We start from the raw sequence: 27,036 nt of genomic DNA, 5'->3' as shown, positions 1-27,036 counted from the left end.
AACAGCAGTTTACGATAGGTAGCGAGGCACTGGAAGTGGTAAGGGAATACATCTCTTTAGGGCAGATAATGACCGTGGATCCGGATCATGAGACCAAAATAATCAGAAGAATAAGAATAGGCTGGGGTGCGTTTGGTAGGCGTTCTCAGATCATGAACAGCAGGCTGCCATTATCCCTCAAAAGAAAAGTGTGTAACAGCTGTGTCTTACCAGTGCTCACCTATGGGGCAGAAACCTGGAGGCTTACGAAAAAGGTTCTACTTAAATTGAGGACGACGCAATGAGCTATGTAAAGAAGTATGATGGGTGTAATGTTAAGGGACTAAGAAGAGAGCAGATTGGTTGAGGGCACAAATGCAAGCTAATGACATCTTAGTGGAAATCAAGAAAAAGAAATGGGCATGGGCAGGGCTTGTAATGAGGAGGAAAGATAACCGATGGTCATTAAGTTTTACGGATTGGATTCCAAGAGAAAGGAAGCGTAGCAGGGGCTGGCAGAAAGTTAAGTGGGCGGATGAGATTAAGAAGTTTGGAGGGACAACATGGCCACAGTTAGCACATGACCGGGGTAGTTGGAGAAGTATGGGAGAGGCCTTTGCCCTGTAGTGGGCGTAGCCAGGCTGATGATGATCATGATGACGATGACGACAGGCAACCCATGAGTGCCGGGCTCAATTTCAAGGCTTTTGACACTCTTGAAAACTTGCTGCGCCATCTAGAACAGTCTAAATAGCATAGTTTCATTTGCTGTCCATTGTGAAATTTTTTTTTGCCTGTGGAGGCAATTTTAAATGAGTGCACAGAGGTGCATACCCAGGGACTAGGAAGATAGCAGACAGTCCAGTAGCCAAGCTCTCACAAGAACAATGTCAATCTTGTGATTCTACTGTGACCTCAAATGGTTACTTGGATTATATACTAGTAGCAATCAGTCTGAAAACAAAAATGAGTCTGCCAAGATTTTCTTTTGTAATTCGGACGACGGAGGCTTCTAAAACGAGCCGGAACTATTGTCAGCTATTCGACAGCGAGTTTATTTTTCTCCCTATTGATGACTGGCTGACTTCATGTGCCGACTGAGATGTCTTAAAGATGTTGTGAATATTATACTTTATTTTCAGTGCCTCTATGGTATATGCTGGAGGTTTGCTGCTGCTAGCCTAGCAGGATGTGACGATTTGCCCAATATTTGTGGTACCTACTAGAATGAGACTTTTCACACCAGGCAGAAAAAAATTGTTTGTAGCTCATGTCCATTATGAGCTCGAACATTTAAATGCACCGTAGAAACATTTTGTATATTTAAAAATATTTTTTTCTTCTTTTTATGTTGTCAGCGTAACATTGTAAACATTTGCTGTACTTTTCAGAGAACTGTTTTTCACAAGTTTATTACATATTACACTCTGACATGTATTCTTGAAGTTTAGATCTTTAGAAAATACCCTTATTTCTCGCTATTGCAGCGTGGTTGCTTGAGTAGAGGAGTGGCATTGCTTTACCACTTCGCAGAGTTGAGGAAGTTGGAGCTGAGGCTTGTTTGAGAATAAGAAGAGTCAGAATACCCAGGAAAGACGCCCTCTCATGTTGAATGCCGCACTTGAACCCACATGGGCTTATTAATGAAATCAAGAGCTTGATGAAAACTTGTCTGGTTGGGATGCTCATAGTCAAAGGTAAAACGGACGCCGACCAAAAACATTAAAAGAAAAGAAACCAAGGCGTTTTGGCTCCCATAGGGGTTCCTTGTTCACAATGAAAAAAAGTTTCTTTCGTTTTGTACAAGGCCCTCTTATGGGAGCCGAAATATCTTGTTTTTTTTTAAATGTTTTTGGTCGGCGTCCGTTTTACCCTTGACTAGGGGGCTTATTATTATGTAAGCAGCCTGATGTCTGCCCAAAATTTTTAGTTGATCACCGGAGTCATTGGGGTCAGTGTGACAGATGGTGGTCATTATGGAATTGCATGGGGGTCGTTCATCTTTCAGGAGTGTGATTAAGGTCACTGTTTGTTGCTCTTGGTAACACCACATAAGCATTTTGAGTTCCGCATAGTTGGCTGACCATCTCCAGTTTAGACCCCCTTTTCACAGCAATCCCATGGGTGCGCCACCATGTTTGATCACGTGGTGACGCGTCCATTGGTTGCCTTGGCTTCCTCTGTGTTTACAATGGATGTGCACCAGTGTGGCTCATCAAAGCTCTGTTTTGGTGGATATCGTAGACAGTGACCAGGTAGACGATATGAAGGTTTGGCCACAGCTTTAGAAGATGTCTAAGTGCTTTTTGAGCTCACTGTGCCTTGTCCAAACAGTGCGAGCAGCGTGTATGGTGCTTGTACAAGTAGCGGAGCTAGAAATGTATTCCATGTTGTCCAAACTTTTTGCTTCTGAATTAAATCAGGATTATAGTGTCTATTGCTATTCATTTTTTAGTTGCCAATCATTTGAACCAGCGGCTTGTCATGTTTCTGACTCGGTAACATTCCTCGGCGTGGTTGCTATCTGATTACATTTTTTGCTGATCACTCACGAGTGTGATCAATTGCGGTAAATTTGTTCTCACCGCACACAATTAATGCTTGAAATGTAGATGTTCTGTATTTTGTAATAGCTTGTAGCAAAGACGTATTTTTGCTAGTCACTTGCTTACTCTTTGGACTGTCACGCATTGTTCAGCTTCTAACATTCACATGCTGTCGGTGTTGTCATCCATGCTTCAGTGCATTGATTCAATTCACTTATTCTTGATACGTAAGTGATAGAGTGGTCATAAATCTTATTGTGTTTGAGGTGGATTTGTGTAGATTATGTGCGAGAAGCCTAGTACTACGCCAGGAAATGGTGTTCCTCCTTTGTCACTGTGTAAAGAGTGGTACTCACTCTTGTTGATGTTAGGAGCTTGAAAGCCTTTCTTTAGGGGTTAACGATACAATGCAGGCAGATGAGTGAATTTTTTTTATTCTCCTGGAAAGTCGTGCTTTGTGAAGGGCCGGGAAACGGGCAGTCTTTGTGTAGCAGCAGTCTGTGAACTTGGCCACACAGATTCATTCGATTCCTTAAAGGGACACTAAAGAAAAATATTAATTCAATGTGTACTGTTAAAATACCATTATATAAATCTTGCAGCGTTTGTTTTGTGACAAGAAAAGACTTAGTTTGAAAGAAAATCGCACCTGAAGGGTCCAAACGCCTTTAGCACAATTTAAATCGCCCGCCCCTGAGAAGGGAGTGGTGAAATTGCATATGCCATCACCACTCTTTACTGCCATTGGTGAGTAACACCGACCGACAGGCAGCGCTGCGGTTTTTGCACAAAATGCAAATGTGTGGCCATGGAGAAAAGCGAGCCCAGCTGGATTCACTGCTGCAGCTGCCTTCGGTCAAATGGCGTGGGCCAATAGGGCATCCTATGACATTAGATGGACGTGGAATTCTCTGCTACTTTCAGTTTGTGCGTTTTGAGAGCCAGCAAAACCAGCACAGCACTTCGCGATAACGAAACTACTGAAACGCAAAAGCATGGGCGGCACCGAGTTGAGCAAAAACGAAGCTTTTTGGCCGCCTGCATCATTGTCAAGGGTAACCTCAATCAGTTATTTTTCTAAACATCGAGTAGAACTGGACAAGTAGCGTTTGCATCCATATTATAATGCAATACAGTCAAATCTCGTTAATTCAAACATGTTTAATTCGAACTTCCAGTTTATTTGAACTGACTCTGTGGTCCTGTTAAAGTTATGTGTATTCCAATGGGCAAAACAGCCCGGTAATTTGAATGCACAATTATTTGCGATGGTTAATTCGAATGTACCACGCTCCGACAATGCACTCTGCAGTGCGCCAAATCACACGGCGGCGGCTCCAACCAGCATTGCTCTGACCCTGCCGTAAAGGAAAGGCCATAAAGGAGAGATCCCTCAATGCCACATGCGGGGGGGGGGAATCTGTGGCAGAAATTTTACCCTCTCTCAAATGGCAAGGTCGCTGTTTCTGCTTCGTGCCGTAATGCCCCAGCGACACTAGCAGAAAAACGGGCGCCGCGGGAGGGATCGGTCCTGGAGGAGACCATAGTCCTGGGCCAATTTTTCGTGGCTCGCCAGGGCGGCAAGCAAGTCACGAGCAGAGGAGACCAATAAGAGTGGCCCCAACAGTGACGTAAGCGCGGGAAACTGGCATCATGCAGACTATCCCGACCGCTCTATTCGTACTCGCATCTGATTAAGCCAGACCGCTTGTTTCGCACTATCGTCTGCTCATGTCAGTTCTCGCTCGCGCTTGTTTCGGTTGGCTTAGTTGGTCTCGTTGGTGTTCTTTTTTATTTTTTATTATTATTATTATTATTATTATTATTATTTTTTGCAGTGACGCGCCTAAATTGAGATGTCAAGATGGAAAGGTTATTGAAGACAGTGCATCATATCCAATTCTGTACTACAAGACAGACCCTGAATACAAGGGCGGGAAGGCGACACTGAGTACCTCTTTCTCCTTATCTTTTGAACGCAGCGGCGCCACAACAGAGGGGAGCACACGAACATAATTATGATCAGTGGTAATGACTTCGTCATCTTGATAAGACATGACTCGCGTTAAGAATGCAGTGCGAAGAACGTGACACAGCACCGATCTGTCAGTAGACGAAGGAAAAAACACGTGAGCACGCAGAGGGAAGCAGCAGCAGTGGCCCAGTCCTGCCTTGGCAACTCCACTGCTTTGGTGGCAGTAGGTGGCAGTTTAGGTGGCAGAGGTAATTAGCACCATCCAGCAAGCTGATGGGAAAGCAAATTCACTTTCCTCCTGCCCTTCCTCGCATCTACGCTCACTTCGCCCTCCTTCTCAACTCCCTCGTAACTCCCTCACCTTCGACGATCTGCATGCGCCTCTGCGTTGGCGCCGGCGCCAGTTTAGCCCGCTCCTTGAACTTTCGTTGTCTGTCGTTATCGGGGAGCGAGCGTTGGCCAGTGTGGGTAGTTTCAAGGTCCTCGCTCGCTTTGTGCTTGCACGCCACAATATTTCACGACTCGCAGCGTTTGTGCATCGTCCTATGGTACACGAATACTTAAAGAACAAGTCCTTCTTTTAATTCTAACAAATTTTCGGGCCCCTTTGAGTTCGAATTATCAAGATTCGACTGTACAATGAACTTTTTATTAGGAGACATTGTTTATAGTGACAGAATTATAATGAGGAGTGCCTTTGCCATCAGGCTAGTACTTGAATGTCCTGGGTGGGCCACAAGTTGTTACCTCAATTTCTCGATTACTAAAACTTTGTTCGTGATAATACTGATGCCTTAGACATTCTTGAGCATCAATATATTATTTAGCTTGACTTTATATTTGCCTTTAGTGTCCCTTTAATATGCCTATCACTATTTTTGCAGCCCACTATGCATAGGTCTTTCCCTCTACTCTTTTCCATATTCCAGTGTGAATGGAGCACAGTGCATTAGCAATTCCTCATTTGTATTTCTGACAGTTGTTTGGACACTAGCAGGGTAGAAGCAATAATGGTTTCGCATTAATGCACTTTTGCACACTTTCACCTGAGGCAATCCCCGGCGTGCCGCCGGTAGCTCCATTTTGTTTTTTTGAAGCAAACTACTCCACGAAAAGGGTCTATAGTTAATGCATTGACGTTTCTTCCAAGACCAAGGGGTGAATTTCTCGTGCCCACCACTGTAATAAAGAAAATATCTAGAGCAAATAGTTATGTATTTAAACAATAGTGCGCAGCCTTATTAATGCTATGGTAATTCGGGAGAGTGTGTGACATGCTGTTTCCTACTCATATGCTCCAGATGATGAGCTGGATGACAACCCCAATCAGAGTGATTTGATAGAGCAGGCTGCGGAGATGCTCTATGGCCTTATCCATGCCCGTTACATTCTCACAAACAGAGGCATTGCTCTCATGGTGAGTGCATTAGTTTTGCTTATAATTGTGTGATGGCTACATATGAAATGCATGCTTGCACATTTGCATATTAAGTATTGGTTCATGCACGATTTAATATACGAGGTCTGTCTGGAAAGTAACGGAACTGGGTCTAGTATGTAGGCTATAGGCAAAATAGGGATATGCTAATTATTTAGTCAAGTCATGGTTGTATATAACTGTAAGCTCTGCTTTCTGCAGCTATTGACTTATTTAAAATGTTTTTTTGCATTGTTGTCTTAGCAAGCCATTTAGCTGTGAGAATTAAGGAATGAACCATGAGCATGAATGAACAAATAAACCTGAAATTTTTGGTTCAGCGAAGAAAACCTCCATCAGAAGCACTCCAAATTTTTCGGCAAGTGTACGGCGATAACACCATGTCATGTAAATATGTGTTGAGTGGCAGAATAAGTTCAAAGAGCGGTGCAAAGAAGCGGAAGATAACTTAAGCAGTGGGAGGCCTTTAATAAGCAGGAATGATGGAACGTCGAGTTTGTAAGGCAGGTGTTGTGTACTGATTGTCAGTTGTCTGTTTGAACGATCACCAGCCAGTTGTACATGTGGAAAAACAATGTTTGGAAGATAATCACTGAAGTTTTGTGCATGCAAAAGGCCTGTGAAAAGATGGTACGACGGCTGCTGAATTCAGATCAGTAGGAGTTCTGCATGAGTGTGTATCTGAATATCGCATGTCTACTGAACCAGATTTGCTTTGTCGGGTCATTACTAGTGATGAGACATGGATACATTTTATTACTACCAAGCGCCAGTGCTGTCAGTGGAAGTCTCCGTTGTCGCCAAGGCCAAAGAAGGCAAGGCAGTCCAAGTAAAAAGTGAAAATGATGCAGATCACGTTTTTCAATGTCAAAGGCATTGTCCATAGCTAGCTTTTGCCACAAGGCCAGACGATAAATCTGAAAGTTTACAAAAATATTTTGTGGTGTTTGCTTTGCTCAGTACGGGAAAATAGGGTAAACTGCAGTTGTGGTGGGACAAATCGTTGCTCCTGCACCAAGACAGTGCACCAAGCCACAACGGGCTCAGCACCCGGCAGTTTCTGGGCAAGAGGAACAGTGTCACCATAGAGCAACCTCCCTATTTCCTTGATTTTGCCCCATTGACTTCATTTATTCCTCAAGCTTGAGGGAATTATCAAGGGAACCCATCTTGAAGGAGTGGAGGCTGTCAAGAGGGTCTTAACGACAGAGCTGCAGAACATACCAGAAGAATATTTGCAGCAGAGCATGGGGCAGAGAAGGATGGAAGTGTGTTGCACTGGAGGTGGTTACAGTGAAGGAGACATAGCATAGTTTGTTGTTTGGCACGGAAGAAATTGTTGGTGACACCAATCCTGTTGCTTTTCAGCCAGACTTCGTTTAGTCATGATTTGCTCCTCCATGCCACCCTTGCGCTCATAAGGCAACTGACTACTTGATTTTGAATATGGTTTGCAAGCTTATACACAATGCACTACCAGATGGGTCTGTAAAGGTTGATCCCTGCATTCCACTTATGACCGATTTCTAATCATTTTTTATTTTGATTACAGTGAAATCCCAATAACTCGAAATCTCTTAATTCAAAGTGATAGATAATTCAAACTGCGTTGTTGGTCCTGGCAAAACCCTATGTATTTGAATAGGAAAAAAACTCCCATGAAATTTCTGGTTCAGCTAAGAAAACCTCCATCAGAAGCGCTCCTAATTTTTCGACAAGTGTACGGCGATAACACCATGTCACGTACAAGTGTGTTTGAGTGGCAGAATAAGGTCAAACTCCGAAAATCACGCTACGGATAATGCCAACAAAATTTCTTATACTTGTGGTAGACGTTTCAGGCAAACCTGAGCCACAGGTGAAGGTTCAGTGCATCACTAGCTACTGTAATGTCGCGGGTTGAAAAAATCGCGAGGGCAGACTCGCGGCGAGCCGAGGCCGAACTGGAACAAGCAGTGCAACACACATTCTTCTTTCCCATCCGGCTTAAAGGGCCCCTCACCATCTCTGGCCATTTTGAGCTGACAAGCGCAGTGCATACAATGCGTTCCCACGATTGTGTCTGCTAAGTATTACATCACTACGTGCTGCCGGAAAAGCTGAAATTTCAAACCAAACTGCATTTGCCCTTCGAGGGAGCCGCGTGCTCAGCCGGAGAAGTGACGTATATGTGAAAGTGCACCTACATACATGTTTGTGCTGTGATGTTGCTCATAGTGACATGTGCCTTCAATAATTATTCAAGGCAACATCTGTTATTTGTGTAGCCTGTTGCTTCAATAGACAAATTAAATTTTAGAGAAATAACCAAATGCACAAACCAAATGACTGCGTGTTTTTGTTTTACTTCGTTCCGTAGCAAGAGAGATGTACTTTCGTTTCATTTGCTTGTTCCAATGTCGTTCAGTCAGTCGCACGCAGGCAATAAAACGGTGTCATTTTCTACCATGTTCCAATGTGCAATAATGCTCTGTGATCCATTCGCATCTGCCTCAGTGTTCGTGTAGCACTGACTTATACCATTAGTCAGGTGTCCTCGTGCACAGCGCAAAAAATTGTGCGCTACGCAAAATAATACAAACACAACAGCTCGTACGCGAAACTGACAACGGAAGTGCGCCATGCAGCAAGAAAGAGAGGGAAAAAAAGGTGGGGCTCGTGATGTATGCGTCCCGTGATCCTCGAGTTTCATTATGGCAGAATAGGGGGAAGAATTTTGCTTGCGGAGGCTAGACAGGGCAAGTAGAGAGCCTATGTTAACGGTGAAGCTTGCATGCTGAGATCATGGGTTTGTGGCACTGAAATATTTCTCTCTGCTTTTAGACAGTTTTAGTTTAGCATACACTTTACCATTGCATACGCTATAAAATAGCGGGTCGTCACTGCGCATGTGTGGAACGCTAAACGACCCATAGCGCATAGTGTACGCACGCTAGTTCTCAGATTTAGTGTTAGCGTCTTTGCGTGGTTTGCGGAGTTTGCTTGAAACATGGCGGCGGTCCTGGCTGCCCGCTTTGAGTTTAATTTTGCATTGCTTTTGTAAAATGCACTTAGTTCGTAGCCAAATGACTGTGTAAAAGGCTTTCGCTTAGTCTCAGGCCGCTTCGACGACAGAGTATTATGGATAACCTTGTGGCGTTTTTGAGATCGTTTCTCGTTTCGAACGAGTCGAAGCCTAACGAAAGAAATCTTCGAGATGTCAGTGCCACCTATCGCTACAGGCAGGAAGTAGCCGCAATGATAGAATATGGCCTCTGACATTCGAAGATCTCGCAGGCCAACTAAAACTGTAAAAAAAGTGCGCTGCATAGCGTACGCTATAGTTGCGTACGCTAAACTAAAACTGTCTATTAATGAGCCAATTTGAAAAATACTTGCGCTAGAACGCTTCCAAAGGGCACGTAAAAACTTCCTGCGTGTAACCGAAATTGTCTATGTAACATGATGAGGGCCTCCTTAAGAAAAGCAGGGAGAAAAAAAAAGTTTCTATTTTGCTCGAAAGGCAAAGCATTGATAGCGATAGCAAAGCATTAGACAACTACATTAAGTAAAGTTTGTAGCTTTATCAGCTGTATAAGTTGCTGTAAACATTCGCTTACTAGTAGTATTTAAATTGACGCGCATGGGATTGTGCACATGCAGGCAAAAATGAGCAAGTCTCACTTGATGACCATGGACATTTGGTGTCACAATGCTAGCATGATGAGTTCTGACCTCGTAGAGTAAATGCTTTGGGCAGCTTTTCGCTTCAGCACATGTCTGACCCTTGAGATTATGCGTCCTCTAATAGTGAGTGCGTGGGAAAACAGTGCACGTATACTGCCAAGTAAATTGACAGGTGTGCTTCAGCGTTTTTCAGCATTTTTCGTAATGAATCGTCTCTGACGCCGTGTCGTCAGCTGGAGATGTCAGTGTACAGTCAACGACCGATTTTCTGGATGTGCAATTTTTGGGACATGCCCAATAACTCGGAGGCCTTCTCGGCACCACCATGTGCCCCATAGAGTCAATGCATAATAACACATGAAATTTCAGACACAAGAACCCTTCGCCGTCCGATTTACCTGATGTTTTGCTGTGACCGCAGGTCCAAAACGGCATTAATCAAAGCCACCACTGCCGCCATTTTGATTATCTCGCTGTCTCGAACCGGTGCTCTTGCACGCAGATCCGCTGGCAGCCATAGCCATCACCGCGGCAACACGAGGTCTAGCTACTTCGACGTTCGCTACTCTTAGCAATTCTCCGCTGTTAGCAATGGTGCGGACTCAGTCTTTGTAATCCTCGCCAATGGCTTCGAAGTTCGGAAAGCACGATGCGTTGAATAATGCCGGTTTCCGAAAGTAAGCTTCGCCTCAATACAGCACTGACATGTGGTGAAGAATATGTGAAGGATTGCGGTGAAGTTTAACCCTTTGAGGGTCGAATTATTTTGAAAAAAAATTTCCCAGCTGGTCAAATTACTTTATTGTGGATCTTGAATCTACAGAATGTATAACGTCCGGAATAAATAGTAAAAAAAAAATTAGGAACAGTATTTTGGTGTCGGCATCACTCAGAACTGCAAAATGTTCTGTAGTATTTCAGAATGTGGTACTCTTTGAAACACAGGTCTACGCACTGTGCCTTATTGCAGTCTGCACTCCTAAAACGCGTGTCTGTTCTCCTTTTGGAGCGACGAGTTGTGTTGGCACACACATGACAAATTCTCTGCGTGCAGCTGCCTTGGGCAGAGATCTGAGGCACCTTCTCGCGTAAGTGCATTGCCGCAGAGAGCGAGAATATCTCGTGAGCGGCGGTGATAAACAAGCTAAGAGCAGCGCCAATCAAGATAGAAATCAACTACCGCTGCCCTTGCAAGCGAGTGCCGACAAAGAGAAAAATCGCATTCGCCTCCATTACGATCATGCGGTGGAACAGAAACCGCAAAAGCGCGTTGCCGCTGAGAACGAGAGTACCTCGCGAGCTGCGATGATCAACAAGCTAAGAGCAGTGCCAATCAAGATAGAAATCAACTTCCGCAACCCCTGCAAGAGAGTGCCGACAAAAAAAAAAGATCACGTTTCGCGGGCCTCCGTTGCGATCACGCGGCTAAACTGAAACCGCAAAAGGGGTGTTGCTGCAGTCTGCGCGACGTGCTGAAGCTAGACATCAGTTCTGTTTATCTCTGCAAGAAAGTAACACAAATTTCAAATGCTTCTTGTAAGTCCTAAGAGGTGGCACCACCTCCCAGTAAGCACGCATCATCATTATGGTGCGAAATTCTAAACGGAGGGTCGAAGCCGTACCCGTATGGCAAAGACCTTGCGGGACAGAAAACCGCCACCGTACATGTACGGCAAAAACCTTCAAAGGGTTAACAAGTGTGGGAAGGGACAATTGTCACAGGACCCAGTATGTATTTTGTAGTTGTAACTGCGTGCACCCACCATCTTCTATACCAGTAAAAGCACCGATATGCCTAATAAGTGTACAGGCAAGCCTTTAGATCTTTTTCGGATATGCCTGTGGCGATTTCAGTACTTAAAAGGAAGCTGAAGGGGTTTTGCAGAAAAAATGAGTGAAGAGCTGTACATAATGGTTTTCAACCCTCCGAATTCGAATATCGCATCAAAATTGAGCAAAAGAAAGCACAGAGATTTTATTTGTATGAAAACTGCAGCAACAGACTCGAGACAGCTCGCGCGCCGTGTTTCCGCCTGTGATTGGTCGGGCGTCTCGTGACGTCAACTATGGTGTTTGTCTGGACCGGCCGCTGCCGTTACACATAAAGCACGGTGCAAGGTGGTTCGGCGCTGTTGTTTTGTTGAGACGGTAATGGCAAATTTCAAGAGCTTGTGTTTCTCTGAGGAGTTCAGCATTGCTCCCTACATGTACGAACCGATTGCGAGGAGCTGGCCTTTTGAAGAAGCAAAAGATGCTGGTAGCAAGCAGTGCTTTTGACAAGAACAAAAGCGAAATGTTAGCATCTCCTCGTGTTAAATGTTCTTAGGTGAGTAAGTTTTTTGCAAAGCTGCATTCAGCGATCCAATGAGTTCGTTTCGGGTCAAACAACTGTACTGTTATGTTCCTGCATGCTTCTTTGTGGAACGTAAGCGGGGATGTGATGGTCGGCATTTGTGCGCGGCTCCAAAGCTGTCGGCAATCTACACAGACAGTTTACATGCGAGAAAAGTTTTCTGGCTCTTATAGCATGTGTAGTGACCTTCATCAGCGCGCCATCCGCACATTACTCGCAACCGGAGCCGTAAAGGCGGCGAATTCAGTCGGCTACGTGAGGCGGTCGGTTTCTCTCTGTGTGCGTGAGAAGGCGTAGCGCGGCATCCTGGCATGCACCGGCTTTCAAACTCATGCAAACTTTACACTTGCACTGCGTTATGGTAGCTGCATGTAGGCTGTTTCACAACACAAGTGCGAATAGAAAATTAACGGCGGTTTGTGACGAAACCTACATCAAGGGTGGGAGATGAACATGTACCTTCCTTTCAGCATGTTAACACGAAGGAGTAAATCAAAATCCAGGTTTTTAATCGAGTTTGTGTATTCATAAGGTCTTCCAAGACCAGTTACCATCCGTCCGCCCGCACCCGTCCCGTCTTTGTGTGTTCGTTGCCCCAACCTTTTCGCGCTGCGAAAAGGTTGGGGCAACGTCGCTCCTAAGTGAAAAATCCTCTGCAAAATTTTACCTGCATGTTTTATAAGGTTCCCGCATCCGCATATGAGCGTCTTATTGAATTCGACAGACTCTTCAGCTTCCCTTTAAAGGTAGTAAAAGACATGCATTCATTTTTTCGAACTGCCCGATTTTTCATATGTTTTCGCGGCCCCTAGGGAACCCGAAAAATCGGACGTTGACTGTACTACTGACCAAGAGGATGCTTTAAATGGTCTGTGGGGCGAGCCCGTTGTGGAAGGACGAGAACAGAAAGGACCGACACATTAAAGAATGAACGGGAAAGGAAGTGTGCTGCTGCTTCTTTGAAGGAGCTTGAGGTTAACAAACAAAGTGTTGGCTGACGCCAACATGCGGGTGTCCCTCATCCAAACCAAATTAAACCCTTTAAAGCAGTGAAAGGCAACAGTGAGGCATTGTGTGCAGGCTGACAGTATGTCAGTGTCATGATCTGCCCGGGTTCGTGAACGAGGTGGGGCTCAAGGCACTCACCGTTAGAGAGACGCTCCACAGCGGGGTGGTGGTGAACGCTGACTGACCACAAGCAGCTATGCCATCAGTGTTTATTTGGTGCGGTGACCAATGTTGCCTACCGAGCCTGGCGGGCCAACGAAGATTATGCCCGAGAGGGTGTCGCATGCTCGTCACACCCCTTACCCCCAGTTTGTGTGTTCGATACAAATAAAATGCATTCTGGTCGAGGCACTGCCGCCGTCCCAGTCGGGTAGACAGCGCCTGTTATCCAGGCGAGTAATGGTCCGGCAGCTTCCCCGGTCGAGTACTTCGCCTGCGCACTGGCGTTGACGGGCCGGGTGTGGCAACGCCAGGTGCTGCCTGGGCCAGCGTCGCTCCGTCCGGAGGATCCGCAGTGGTGAGAGAGTTGTGCCGGTGGGAGAGTGGTGCCTTGAGAGTGATGCCGGACTTGAGACCGATCCAACAGGTGCCGCACAACTGGCAACGCTTGCCGCCTCCAAGGTGGGCGGTGCTTTGCTGGCAGTGACTGGTGTTGCCGTTGATCCGTCTGTGGGCCAGATTTCTGAAGTGCCCATTGAGGGTGCAAGCCAGGTTCCGAGGCAAGGCCTAATATGGTCGGCGTGTTGGTGCCACATGGTCCCGTCCGGCATGCGCACGAGCAGCGATGAGGTGCTGGCAGGAGACTCCACCTGTCCGGCAGACCGGGGTGGGGCAGGACAGAAGTTCTTGGCACAGACTGGAGTTGCTGACTTTGCCAAACACCCAGGACGGCACCCTCGGCCAGCTTCTGCTTCAGCTGCTTCAGGAGCGCTGTGGATCGGAGATCTGGATACAAGACGTCCAAGGGTGTCTTGACCATCCAGCCCAGGAGGAGCTCACAGGGGGCACGGCCAGTGACATCATAGGGCGTGGTCCAGTACTGGAACAGTACCCGGGCAACATGCGTCCTAAAATCTCGAGCCTGGCTCTTCTTGAGCTGGTCCTTGATGGTTTGCACCACCTGCTTGGCAGCACCGTTTGAAGCTGGATGGTGCTGCGGAACCATCATCTGGCAGATTCCATTCTTCGTCAGCCAGGCCTGGTACTCAGTGCTGGCGAAAGCAGGACCATTGTCGGACACGACATCCGGCAACCCCTGGGCGGCGAAGACCTGTCTCAGCACCGCAATGGTCGCACCTGCTCATGGAGTAGTGACAGGTAGAACCTCTACCCATTTCGAAAAGGTATCTACGACCACGAGGAAGTAATGGCCCTTGAAGGGCCCCCCAAAATCCACATGCAGGCGGGACCAGGGTCTGTGTGCCGGGGGTGATTTTCACATGACGTGAAGCTCGCTGATGATGCTCCTGGCAGACTCGGCAGCTCTGCACCATGTGACCAATTTCCTGGTCCAATCCAGGTCACCAAATGTAGGACCGAACCACCATCTTGGTCTTTTCCACGCCAGGATCATCTTTTCCACCGCCAGAGTCATCGTCCGGCGGTGCAGCAGAAACCTGACGAATGATCTTGCCGTCGTCGAGTTCTGCGCATGTCAATACAGCAGTGTCAGCACCTATGAAGCTGTCAAATGAGACGGTGTCTGGAATCGCAATGCAACCACTGCGCAGGTCTCGGCAGAACATTTTCCGCGTCGGTAAGGAGCACATCGGAAAGCGACAAGTCTTAGGCCTCCCGGCACCCGCTTGCACACATTCCCCAGCGCAGTCCGCGGGAACTGTCGGCGCTATTAGACCCTTGACGCGATGTTTACGTGTGCCGCATTGGATCACCGAAACCTCGAGACAGCGCACAAAGCAAACACCACCGTGCCGACACCAGTCGCACAAACGAAAAACGCGGCCTGCTCGCAGCGTCTTGCACGAAGAAACAAATCAGCTGCTGGATTGTCTTGACATGTCTTACTAAGCTGAAACCGGAACTGCTGCAGAGCCACTCTATCTAACCAGGCAGAAACGATGATGATGAGCGGAAATTTCCAGTAGCGCTACTTCGTGGGGCAGCAAGGAAGCTCCGTTCAAAACAAAAATGGCGTTCAGCAAGTCGAACCATGCACCGGCCAGAGTCAGTGCATGGTGCTCTCGACTGAGTTGGCTCAAGGAGTGTCCGAAAAATCAGACGAGAGGTTGCAAGGTGTCTGAACTTTCGGCAGTTGTTATACATTATGGTCTATGGGGAGAATGGCGGTGCCACGAGGCTGACCGAATAATCGGGCATGTCCGAATTTTTGGAGTCTGGAAAATCGGTTGGCGACTGTAGTACTACTTACTATTCAAACTTGATTAAGTAGTTTTTTTTTTTAACATGCTTACTAGAGAGTGACAGCATCGGGCAACATTGTGTCAACCTGCCTTGGCATAAAACAAAGTTCTGTGTCACTCAGGGAATTTTGCAAAGGCACTCAGGGAAAACCGATAAAACTTGGGGAATTTGGAAATGTCAACTTGGTAGACACCCTGATTTGAGTGCCACCAGGATGCTTCACTGGCAAACTGGAGGATTAAAGGTGCAGCAGATCTAACGAGCTGGAATCTATATACAGCGAAGCTTTGTGCGAGTGCATAAAAAGTTGAAACACTGGTTTGTGTGCATTGAATTCTGCACAAAGTGACACAGAAGGCTTTATGCAGGCATTGTAGAGAGGCTAATGCAAGCACAAGGCAGGGGTAATTGGAGATTGCTGATAGAGGCCTTCGTCCTGCAATGAACATGAAATAGGCTGATGATGATGGCACACAATTGTTTGCTGACTGGTGATAATCCTCCGGCATGTGGTAGTTGTGATGAGAGGCTGACAGTCCTGCATGCTTTGATAGAAAGAATGTCAGGAAGCAGAAGCTCTACAATAGAAGTACTTTGCTTTAACCTGCAGACATCACATTCCTCTTCATCCAGCAATGTTCCTTGGTACAAAACCATTTTTGATTGAATAACAAAATCAGAATAATTTTTTATTTCTTAAATCAGTTTTAAGCTTCTTACATGAAGTTAATACATTGCAGGTCATAAGCCCAGGAAATTGTAGCACATCCTCTTACTAGAATTTGATGTAATAGTTCTGTGGAAGCCCGTATGGCGGAGAGAATTAATTAAGGGAAAATGAGACAACCACCCAATCGTAGCGATTGCTACAAAGGAAACCCATATGAGTTCCTTGAAAGAAAAGCCTCGCAGTTAAAGAAAAATTCGTCCTGGTCCGGGACTCGCACCCAGGACGACCGCCTTTCCGTGGCAGCCACTCTACCATCTGAGCTAACCAGGCAGCTAGCAGATGGCAGGGCGAAGTCGAATTTATCAACAACTCGAAGCAAAGGCAAGAGTTTGGCGTAATAGTTCTGCGGAAACCCGCAAAGTGGAGAGAAGTAATTAGTAAGAGGAAAATGAGACATCCACCCAATCGTAGCAATTACTAAAAAGGAAACTTGGATAACCCTCATTCTCACCTGTATCTCGAAATAGATCTTGAAGACGCACGCATTTTTCGTGTCAGAGTGAATGTGGAACGGATTTTCTACTGCTACCACAACAGCTGATCTTGCTGTGTAGTTAGTCTTCGTAGATGCTGCAGCTGGGAGACGACAGGGCATAGGAAGGCGCCTTTAAGATGTGTTCACTCTCCTAATTGGTTGAAGAAGTCTGTAGCTTCCACAGCGCTGCATGGACTGAAACAGAGTATAGGCCATTATACAGCCATGTCACAAATACGGTCGACTTCCATTAAAGGGCCCCTGAAACGGTTCGGACAAATTTTGTTGACGCGTAGGGTACAACTTAAGTAGAACATTTGCACCACAATTTAAGTGAAGCGTTACGTATTAATGGAGCTACAAGCGATTAGAAGTTAGCCTCCTCCCTAGCCATGCTTTTCCTCCTCAACTCGTTCACCGAGCGAGCGGGGCTAAGCTCCGCCTTCTGTGGTTCTGCATCACGATGCGACGTCACATCGTCTATTTCCGGTTGTTTTGGAGGCCGCCCCTGCCCGCGCGAGACCTCTCCGCTAGCCGCTTGGGCGTCGACTGAGAACTATCGAAGCAGCGTGCGTTGCGAGCATTCTGTCGTAGCGCCGAACGTGTCTGGTATTCTGGTAACCACAGGCGAGCTGGGCACTTAGACGGAACATTGGAGGCATAAACTCAAACTGATGAAGGAGCTTTAGCGTAGACGTTCGTGAGCAGCCTGATCGGTCTGCACGGGCCAGACACTTGTTGGCGCAGCACTTAACCAGCCAAACAAAGCGCTAATATTGCTCTAACCAAGTGTAAAACATTTTAAACATTTATAAAAACAACATGTTGATGATTACACTCCTGCAAGAAATACACACCAGCAGCAAAGAAGAATACACTTCGTTGCTGCTACTGTGTATGGTTGAGCTTTGTGCCACCAGGTGGCTGCACCGTGCAGATCATTCACATTTGCCCTTCTGCTCATCTCATGGCTCATCCCGTTACGGCACAGTCAAGCGGCTAGACCCTGTCCCCTTGCGCTTGCGTTTGCCCGAATACCGGACTCGCGAAATGCTATTGTGTTAGTAATCTTCTGATGTAAAATTACGGCCACAAACGCGCAAATCGTGGCGCCGATCAGATAGCGGCAGTCCGATGCGCAGCAGCCAGTTCGCTTGTGTGCTGCCTTGCAGAGGGACACGATGTCGCAGCTTGACATATTGCCAGTTGCTACGTTTGCAGTCCACAAGGCAACAAAGTTGAATCATAGTGCTCGCGAAAAGACTGAGACCGATTCTGACCGCGGAGCTCTCGTAAAAATGGAGTACGTTGTAACACAAGCAGACGACACTTGCTGTCTCTCGGAAGTGCTTAAGTGTAGTGAAAAATTGTTCTTCTGTATTCTATTTATGTTACTTTCTTTTTATAAAAGCAAATGAACTAACATTCCAACTATTACGAAGATAATTTGTTTACCATCAAGTTGAAAAAATTATCGATCACGCACCCTGGTCAGCCAATCGGATAGCTCGCCCCACTGACGTCATATGGGTGATTTTCGTCATATGGGTAGGGGCGGCTTAAAAATTTCGCCGAGCAGTGTGCTGCGATCGGCAGCGATGTGCATTTTTAAAACCTTATAATAAATTACACGCTTTACGCGGAGCACTTAGATGTGTCAATTAATGATCAAAAGGACCTACTCTAACGACTCAGTACGTCTGTAGAAAATCGTCAAAATCCTTTCAGGGTTCCTTTAATTCAACCCTGATGGGACCGATGAAACTGATAAAGTTATCCGACTGGTTGTATAAAACAAGATGCAGAAAAAACATCAAAACACACCACTGATTCATTTGGTAGTATTTTCCCTATTGCCCCCAAGTGAGCATGCCCTCAAGTGAAATGTGTGCTAGCTTTCTATGTGTCCAAAGTAGGATACTAAAATAGAAATTACATTAACCCTTTGAGGCACTGTGTACACAATTGAGTGTGCTAAGGTTGTCCATTAGTGAAGGCACTGATGAAACTAAGGACATTTAAGATGTGTTACATACATCTTAAAACGCCTCTGATTGGAATTGTGATGCAAGTTTGAATGACATGCGAAATGCTTTGGTACGAGTGGAAATGTAGACGGTTGGGCATTTTTACTCAGGGGTTAGTATGTCATATGCAGCGGGTTCACTTTTTTTCTTTGTTTGTCACAATTTGTTGCACCAGGCACAATTTTCTAGTGACTGGTGAGGTCTTTTCAAGCCTGCCAGACATGAAATAGTTGATGTTCTCATATCTGATGTTCCTGTATGAGTTTTTACATAGAGTCCACATTCTCTAAACATGACAAAACACACTAAATTATTGAAAATTGTTAATCTATTTTGTAGTGGTATGCTTGTTATAATTCTGAAAATGTAAGAAATGTGGTTGAGGTAAGTTTTAAATAAGCAGAATCAGTTAGCGCCTGAAATTGTTTAAGCTTCTAAACAAAGTAGAAATCTAACGTGTACCCGATTTTTAGCAAGAAAAATGGGCAAGGGCCTTGCATGCGCGGCGCAAAGGCAGCCAGTTTCTTAGTCAGCTTAGCTGCACGATTTTTAGTCAGCTTTGCCGCATTACGCCTTTGTTATGCGGTAAAGCAAATGCATCGCAGGCAGTTTTTGGCTCAATTTTTCTTGAAAAAAATCACGTGTTAAAATTGGGTAATTACAGTAGTTGGACATAGTGAGCTACCATTATTGCTTGAAAATCTTCCTAGGGCAGACTGAAAATAGGCATTTTCGATGGGAGATCTGACGTGTGTTCAAGACATTCAATGACCCCTAAGCTTCACAGAGACACATGCCGCCACTTTAGAGGTGGCTATTCGAGTCACCGTAGGGGTCAGGTGCGTGCATGCTGACTGGTCAAGTTAGACCTATCCGGCGAAGGCCAATTTTAGGATCAAAATAAAAGTTTTGGCCCTTAGAAATGCATGGGCATAGGCTGGAAACTTTGGCTGGGATCAAATTAAATGGAGTCAAATTAATGGCAATCTACTGTACCTCTTGCCATATACCACAATATCAACATCATACCAATTCACACCTTTTGGCCATCATTGGCCCTTGCGCCACAAAACAAAATACATATTTTTTTCGCATGGATTCCGCCTTGTTTGTGTTGAACATGGTCTCAGGCAACTTCATTTTCTGCTGTTACAAACGTTTGTAGCTCCGAATCATTGAGGCAGCTTCAATTGGTACCAACTCCACCATCAATATCTTTTCTGGCCGCTTGTGGAATGAAGTCACTTCTCTTTTAGTCAGTCTGCTTTTCCAAACTCCCTATTTTTTAGATTCTAGGAGGTCCTCACTGAGTTTGAATTAGTATTCGCTGGTGACTATACAGGTAACATGCGTCTCGTACCATATACAAATCATACTGGCAAAAAAAAAAACAAAAAATGTTGGGCAAGAAAAAATTGGGGGAAAAATGCCATGCCCACTTTGAATGTTAGCATGCACATAAGAGAAAAAGGAAAGAGGCAACATATGTTGTATGAACCCTTCGGGTGGACAAACACAAATTCTTTCATGTACTGATTGTTTCAACGAACACGTAAAAAGAATTTTAAAGTTTGTCTGTGGCAGATAGCACAAGTCTAGTTCATGAGCTGGTCTACTCAAAAGAGGCGGGCAATACTTACACAAAAAAATTGATATTTAAAATGGACAATTTAACAAAAAATCACTCATTAAGTTTTAAACTAATTATCTTAAGCCCATATTGCGATTTACAAATTCTAGTCAGGGAGTTTGCAAGGCAAGTCCACTTGGTACGAATGATAAGGATGATGCCAGTTTCGAGATATTAATTCCTGAACGTTTTGGAGAAATGCATTGGCGTTCCAGTTACTTTCATGCTCCAATGCATAGAACAGTTTTATACAGAAATACCGATTTTTTTTTATTTGCCTGAATAATTCTACACATTTTGAAACAACCAAAAAATATCTGAAAAGCGCTTTATTTGTAATACACATGCAAAATATTTTTTTGAAAGTATGGAGAGAGGATTGGCTTCACTGCACTGAACAGCAGAGTCTCGGACTTTCTGTAGTCCTCGTTGCAAAAATATCTCTTTGGGAATAAAAATATGTACTGTGACAAGCGGGGCTCATGCTTGTGGCAAGGGATGTCAGATCCCTAAATTGTAGACTTGGTGTGGTACATTTCAATGCACAGAACAGTGCAGAGTGCTACTCCACATTCTTCGCACCAGGTACGTGTAGCGGTTGGTTTCATTGAGAATGAAATCTGTTTGTTTATTTGTTATAAACAATTCAAAATATGGTGCGCAATTCCCATCCTCTGTCACAGCTTCCTTTATGCCAGGCATGGTTGTGAAAACCTTGTCCACTACCGACATGTTGAGACGCTGTCGTCGTCCAAGTCGGAGAAGATATGCTGCTCAGTATCATCACTGCCACTCTCGGAGGAAAATTTAACTCCTTCACTGTCCGAGTTCAACAAATCTTCTTCAAACAAATTTTTTTTCATTTTTTCTGGAGCGGAGCCGTTACCGGCATGTGCATGCACAGGGAGGAGGACTACATTTTTAAATCCCAGTTGCCATCATTGAAACGTTACTCCACCTGAATGCAAGCTTTGAATGCGTCTTTATTTTTTTTACTGCGCCATCTGTTGCAGCCAAAAAGAATTATACAAAATTTATCAGGGTAGCTTGAGTGTGGCAGTGCACAAGCACTTGTTCCAACGTGGACGAGCCTAGCTCGTCTTCGGTGGGAGCGGTACAAACCGTGTAGACAAGCTCAGCTCGTCTACGGTAGGGAAAGAGGTAAAGGGACTGACTAATGGCCAGAATGTGTTGTGACCCATTTATGGAAATGAAAGGACCATGATTTACAGTGCGCTGTTTGCGATTTAAGTAGGAATTATCATTTTTAATTGGCAAAGAAAGTCTAAAAAACCAGTAAGTGGTGAGGCCTGGCGGTGAAATCTTGGTACTCTGGAGGCATTCTATGGTATTACGGTATGTAAGTCGACTGTTGTTAAGTACAGCACAATAATTGCTTAAAATTGCAGTTGCTATATTATCAGACACTTGCGCTTTACTCTATGCTTCGGGAATCATAAGTGCACGCATGGCTACGGCAACATGCTGAACTGCATATCACGTGTAAAAGTATGGTTTCATTTTCGATCCTGTTGGTTTTGTTTTGACTGGTTAAATACCAAAGGAATTTACAGGAAACCACAAAAACACGTAGCTGTTATCACAGAAATACTATCCGCCATCTTGACCAAGTGATATATGTGAAAGTAATTTGCAACACTGTAATTATTTCTTAATGCAATAACACAGGATTAAAATATCAGCCGCATATGTGAGCCTTGCCTCATGAGCCTTCTCCTTTCAGCTTATTTCAGTACAGCCACAAGGTTCCTGCCACAGTCAAGTCCTCATACATGGCAGCGTGTATGGAGATTCTTGGGAAAAAGTGTATAGGCATAATGCTTTTTCATTTACCTGGCTTATAGGAGCACTGCAGAAATTCGATTTTGTACACAAGGCAGTTTTAAAAAGACAGTATTTTTTTTTTTTTTGGTAAACCATTCTCTGAGTTAGTACCTTATTGTATGCTTCTCATGGCTTTTTTTGTGCAGATAGAGAAGTACCAAAATGGAGACTTCGGTTACTGTCCCCGGGTGTACTGTGAAAGTCAGCAGATGCTCCCAATTGGTGAGTTAGACCTATTTTAAATAGTTTGTAAGTAGGTGTATGAAATATTCATTACTTTCAAATAACTAAATACTTTCTTAATCGATTAGAGCCCTGTGTACTTTTGAAAGTGATTGTCATTGATTGTCATTTGGAAATAATCAAAGCACACTATTTTTCTTAGTACGCCATTTTGTTAAGAAGGGTCTTGCTGAGATGACCACATTATAGTTTTTTCCTAGCTGCATAATGTCTTCGTTCTATTAATCGTCAAACTTGGAAGTACTGAACGTACGAGGTACTGGTTTGTATGCAAATTATTCATTTTTTATAATGCTTACTATTTTATTCTCGATGCTGATTTTTGTGTGAGTGTTGGACAAAGGAATGCCTTAAATGGTGACTGCATGACATTGCATCTACAATGTATTTTTAAAGTCTCGCCAGGAAATTAATGCAGGTGTACTTTATAAAGTATGCTGGGCCTATGTGTATGCTAGAAGGGTTTGCTTGTTTTCGAAGGACATTTATAATGGTCTTCTACCTGTATTTCTGCAAAAATATTTGTTGCTGGTTACAGAAGCTTTATGGACAGTTGCAAGTATAAATGAAGAACAGGAATCACTTCAATATTTTATTTTTTCTCCCGGTCGGTTGCTTTCTTGCCGCCGACAAAAATAACCATTCTGTTGTCATCGCTTCCAGTAAAAAGTGAACAGTAATATAATGTTTTAAAGATTATTTATTTCAATATTTACATTTGCCCAACGACATTGCAGCAGGGAGGTTACTGTAAGTTTAGACAAATATCAGAACTATTTAGGTATCTTATAAAAATTTTTCAATAAATAGAGGTCACTTATGCTCGATTTTACTGAAAATTGCAAGTTAGAAAACAGAAAACAAGCTATGCAATTGAGAATAGGGTAACCTGCATTCAAGTACCAAAGCTGAGCATCATCTCATGACAGGTTATAAGCTTCTACAAAAATGCCACCAACCGAATCATGCTAGAGGATTATGATGCAAGAAATCAACTGTCATTGCAAGAGTGTTGCATGTTTCAACCACCATTGAGCCGAAGGCTTAATGCTTTACTCTTAAGCATGCCTCTATCGCAAATTATCCTGTCTCAATTGTTATATCAGCACCATGTGGACCTGGGAAGGCAACACCAATGTCATTCCTCATTATCTGCTGAAGTCATTTATGTTACATACTTGAATAGTAAAAACGCCTCTCAAGCACAGAATGTATGGCACCAAAATGCTAATTTGGTCATCAGAAGGCTTAGCGGGCCTCTGTAAAGTTACATTTGACTTAAAACTTTCTGTGGGCCTAGTTGGTGCATATCTGACAAATATCTTTAAAGTGCAAGCAAGAGACATGCCATAAAAGAAAGGACATACACAGGGTAGGCATTACTTTTAACTGTTTATTCGACAACGTCGTCATGAAATATACATGAGACAGGCACATGCGCAGATGTGTTTCTGGAAAAACAAAAACAAAAAAAACAAGGTCTGTATATATGTATAAGAAATGCCCGACTAATTTGTATGCGCGTCGAGGTATGCAAACTCTTTTGTGTGCAGACTTAACAAAGGCCCACTGATGCAACCTTCGCCCCTCCTTTTTATGTGATATCCTTCGAATATAAAATGGGCCTGCTCACTGTGGCTTTTACCTAGAATTTTTGCGTCATGAAATAATGCCTGACATCCTCTGCAAGAGTTCACGTGATCCACCAAATGCGTTCTTTCCATCTTTTTAATATTCAAGATGTGCTATCTAAATCTGTCATTCACATACCTTCCTGTTTGACTGATATAGCTTTTGCCACAGGTCAAAGGAATGTCATGGACAACTCTGCTGATGCAGTTTAGATAAGGCCAACAGTGCTTCTTTCGGCAATCTCGCCTTCTTTTGCCTGCTGTAGTTATGCGAGGGCAAAGACTGTTAATTTTGTTGGGGGGAGAGAAAACCCCTGCAACATCATGCCTATTCGTGATCTTCTTGAGATTATGCGAGACATTATGAATCTAGGGAACTACTTCAAGTGCATGCTTTTTTCCCTTGAAATCATTATTGTCCTTCATTTTTCCTTGCTTAAACTTCTGCAACAGACCCTCAGCAACTGCAGTGATGACTGTTAGGAGGTAACCTGCTACTGGCAGTTTTGTCACCTGCGCTTGAAAGCTTTATTTCAACTTGTCTATTTCTTTAGTGAAGGCTCAAGGCAAAGAGATGATATAGCCCTTTTCACTGTCTTAGAGTGAGACGAGTCAAAAGGTAGGATCCCCTTCCTAGCCTGAGGCCTATAAGACCAACACACGTGTCCCCAAGAAAAACTAAAATATCTAGAAACTGAAGGGATTTCTGAATGGTGTCAGGATTGGGGGCTCAATCCCATCGTCCGTGGTCCTTTGCCAAGATTGGAGTACGGCATGAATTCGAAGGTAGCTGGCCCATGCCGTCGTCCAACTTATTTACGCTGAGATCGTTGATGAAGTGAAGAACTGCTTCTCATCGAGAACGAGGAAAAAGGGTTTATTTACAGAAATTAAATCAGTCTAACAAGACTGCTTGAGAAAAAGAGTATCAGTCCAACATGACTGCATGAGAGAAGTGAATCAGTCTAACATGACTGCTCAAGAGAAGTGTCCTCAGCATTCGCACAACCACAGTTTTTATACACTCGATCCGCCGGTCATACGACGCGGCGACTGTTCGTTTACTCATCACCAACTCGCCGCTGCTCTGCAGATCAGTTTACAGACACAAAGGCACACACATTCCGAAGCCCAAACGACGGCGTTGGAGGGTTGCCGTTCCGGGAATTATCGGTGCCGATCGAGGGTCGCTCGTTGTTCGGCGCCACGCCGAAGCGTGAGAAGCACAAAAATACGTCGTTCCCGCGGCAGCTTGTCCATGCGTGTCAAATCAGCTCCGCGTTGGGGAACTCCGGAATCATTGTTCATACACCGAACTAGTTCCGTCACAATGTCGAAGGGGCTGGAGGAAGGAGGCGGATTTCACCACAAAGGCCGCTTCTTCGAACGCCTCCCAGCTGCAGCGACGGTGAGGGGGAGATGCGCGTCGTGTCGCCCTGTCGTAACTGTGTGGCAATCTTGTTTGGCAGCTCGCCATTCTTAACAGCGCCTCCATGGCCCGGAAAGTCTCGACTGTCTAGCGTTGACAACCGCTAGGCAGGAAGAGAACGGCTGCTGGTCAGGGGGGGGGGATTGATGTCTTGGCTCGCAGCGACCACTTGTGCATTGATGTCACCGCCCCAAAACATCCAAGGACACGCAACTGCAAAACGAACCCCACAACACGGCTCTGCGCCGAGATGACGTGCATTGGCTCTCACTTTAGACTCGCTAGGCTTCAAAAAAGAACAACATAAGTGCAGAAACAAAAAAAATGCTGCATTTCGCTATGCCAATTTCTGAAGCAAATTCCTGCTGACACATTCAGCAATCATGGAGGGAATCCTGCTAAATGAGAGGGGATCTTCTTCGCTTAATAAAAGTTAACACTAGTAACCCTAAAATTTAGGCGGGACCCTCAAACGCAGAATTCAAATTAGCCTGCTCAAACCATCCGCATTGCTATGCAACTTTCCCTTCTTATATCTAACGGAGAAGTTGTACTCTTGGAGAGTGAGGTTCCATCGGAGCAAGCGGCCATTTTTGTGTGACATTTGATTGAGCCACGTCAGAGGACAGTGGTCGGTCTCGAAGATGAACTTCGCTCCGTACAAGTAACACGACAACTTCTGGGCGGCCCAAACCAAACAAGCGCATTCCTTCTGAAGCGCTGTAGGCTTCCTCCCTTACATTTAGTTTACGGCTGGCGTAGAAGATAGGATGCTCCTCGTTATCGTCGCCGACCTGACTAAGTACCACGCCCATACCTCTGTCGCTTGCGTCGCATTGAACTATGAATTCCTTTGTGTAGTCTGGCGCGTGAAGCACAGGGCGAGAAACCAATAGCGTTTTCAAACTTTGGAAAGCGTTCTCTTTGTCCTTATCCCAGTGTACGTTACTCGGTGCTCCCTTTCGGAGGGCGTCTGTTAATGGACTTGCCAATTGCGAGTAATTCGGAATGTACCGTTGATAGTACCCCACAAGTCCCAAAAATGAACGAAGGTCCGTTTTCGGGCGCGGCTGAGAAAATTCTCCAATCGTAGCTACTTTCAGCTCAGCCGGCCGTCTCATGTCCTGACCGACAACATGGCCCAGATAAGTAACCTGCGAACAACCAAACCTACACTTTTCCGCTTTCATCGTTAAGTCGACTTTAAACGTACGAAGCCTCGCATTCTTGTCGTAATAGAATTTGGCGTTCCTTTGAGCTATTTCCATGTTATTTCCGACTAGTTCTCGGGTTGCGCTTAGCCGTTCCCGTAAATTTAGCACGTATTCAACCACGGTTGGACTCTCCCCTCTTTCCTCCCACATCTCTCTTAACATTCTCAGTGGAGACCGGAGTGTCCTCCCATACACTAGTTCTGCTGGTGAGAACCCTGTCGCCTCATGTGGAACCGTTCGCAAAGCAAACAATGTTGCCGGCAGACAGTTCTCCCAGTCCTCCTTGTGCTCGTAACAGAGCGCACGCAAAACTCGCTTAAGCACCGAATGCCACCTCTCTACACTGCTTGACTGAGGGTGATAGACAGAACTGTGTATTAACTTTACCCCGCACTTTTGCAAGAATGTGGAAGTCAGTGCGCTCGTGAATACTGACCCTTGATCTGCCTGAATTTCGGCTGGAAA

General features: G+C 44.9%; 1 protein-coding gene across 1 annotated transcript in view; it reads left to right on the top strand.

Moving 5' to 3' along the window:
• The window catches only part of CkIIbeta (casein kinase II subunit beta), a 79,406-nt gene that overhangs the window by 14,898 nt on the left and 37,472 nt on the right, over nt 1-27,036 (top strand). The window contains exons 4-5 of the mRNA XM_070522736.1: nt 5,802-5,917; nt 22,201-22,276. Of these exons, the coding sequence (XP_070378837.1) occupies nt 5,802-5,917; nt 22,201-22,276 (192 nt within the window). The remainder of the gene's footprint in view (nt 1-5,801; nt 5,918-22,200; nt 22,277-27,036) is intronic.

This window comes from Dermacentor albipictus, chromosome 1 (genome assembly GCF_038994185.2).
Source record: "Dermacentor albipictus isolate Rhodes 1998 colony chromosome 1, USDA_Dalb.pri_finalv2, whole genome shotgun sequence".
Taxonomy (NCBI): Eukaryota; Metazoa; Arthropoda; class Arachnida; order Ixodida; family Ixodidae; genus Dermacentor; species Dermacentor albipictus.
The sequence above is the reverse complement of the archived record's forward strand: the minus strand, read 5'-3'. Positions and strand labels throughout refer to the sequence as shown.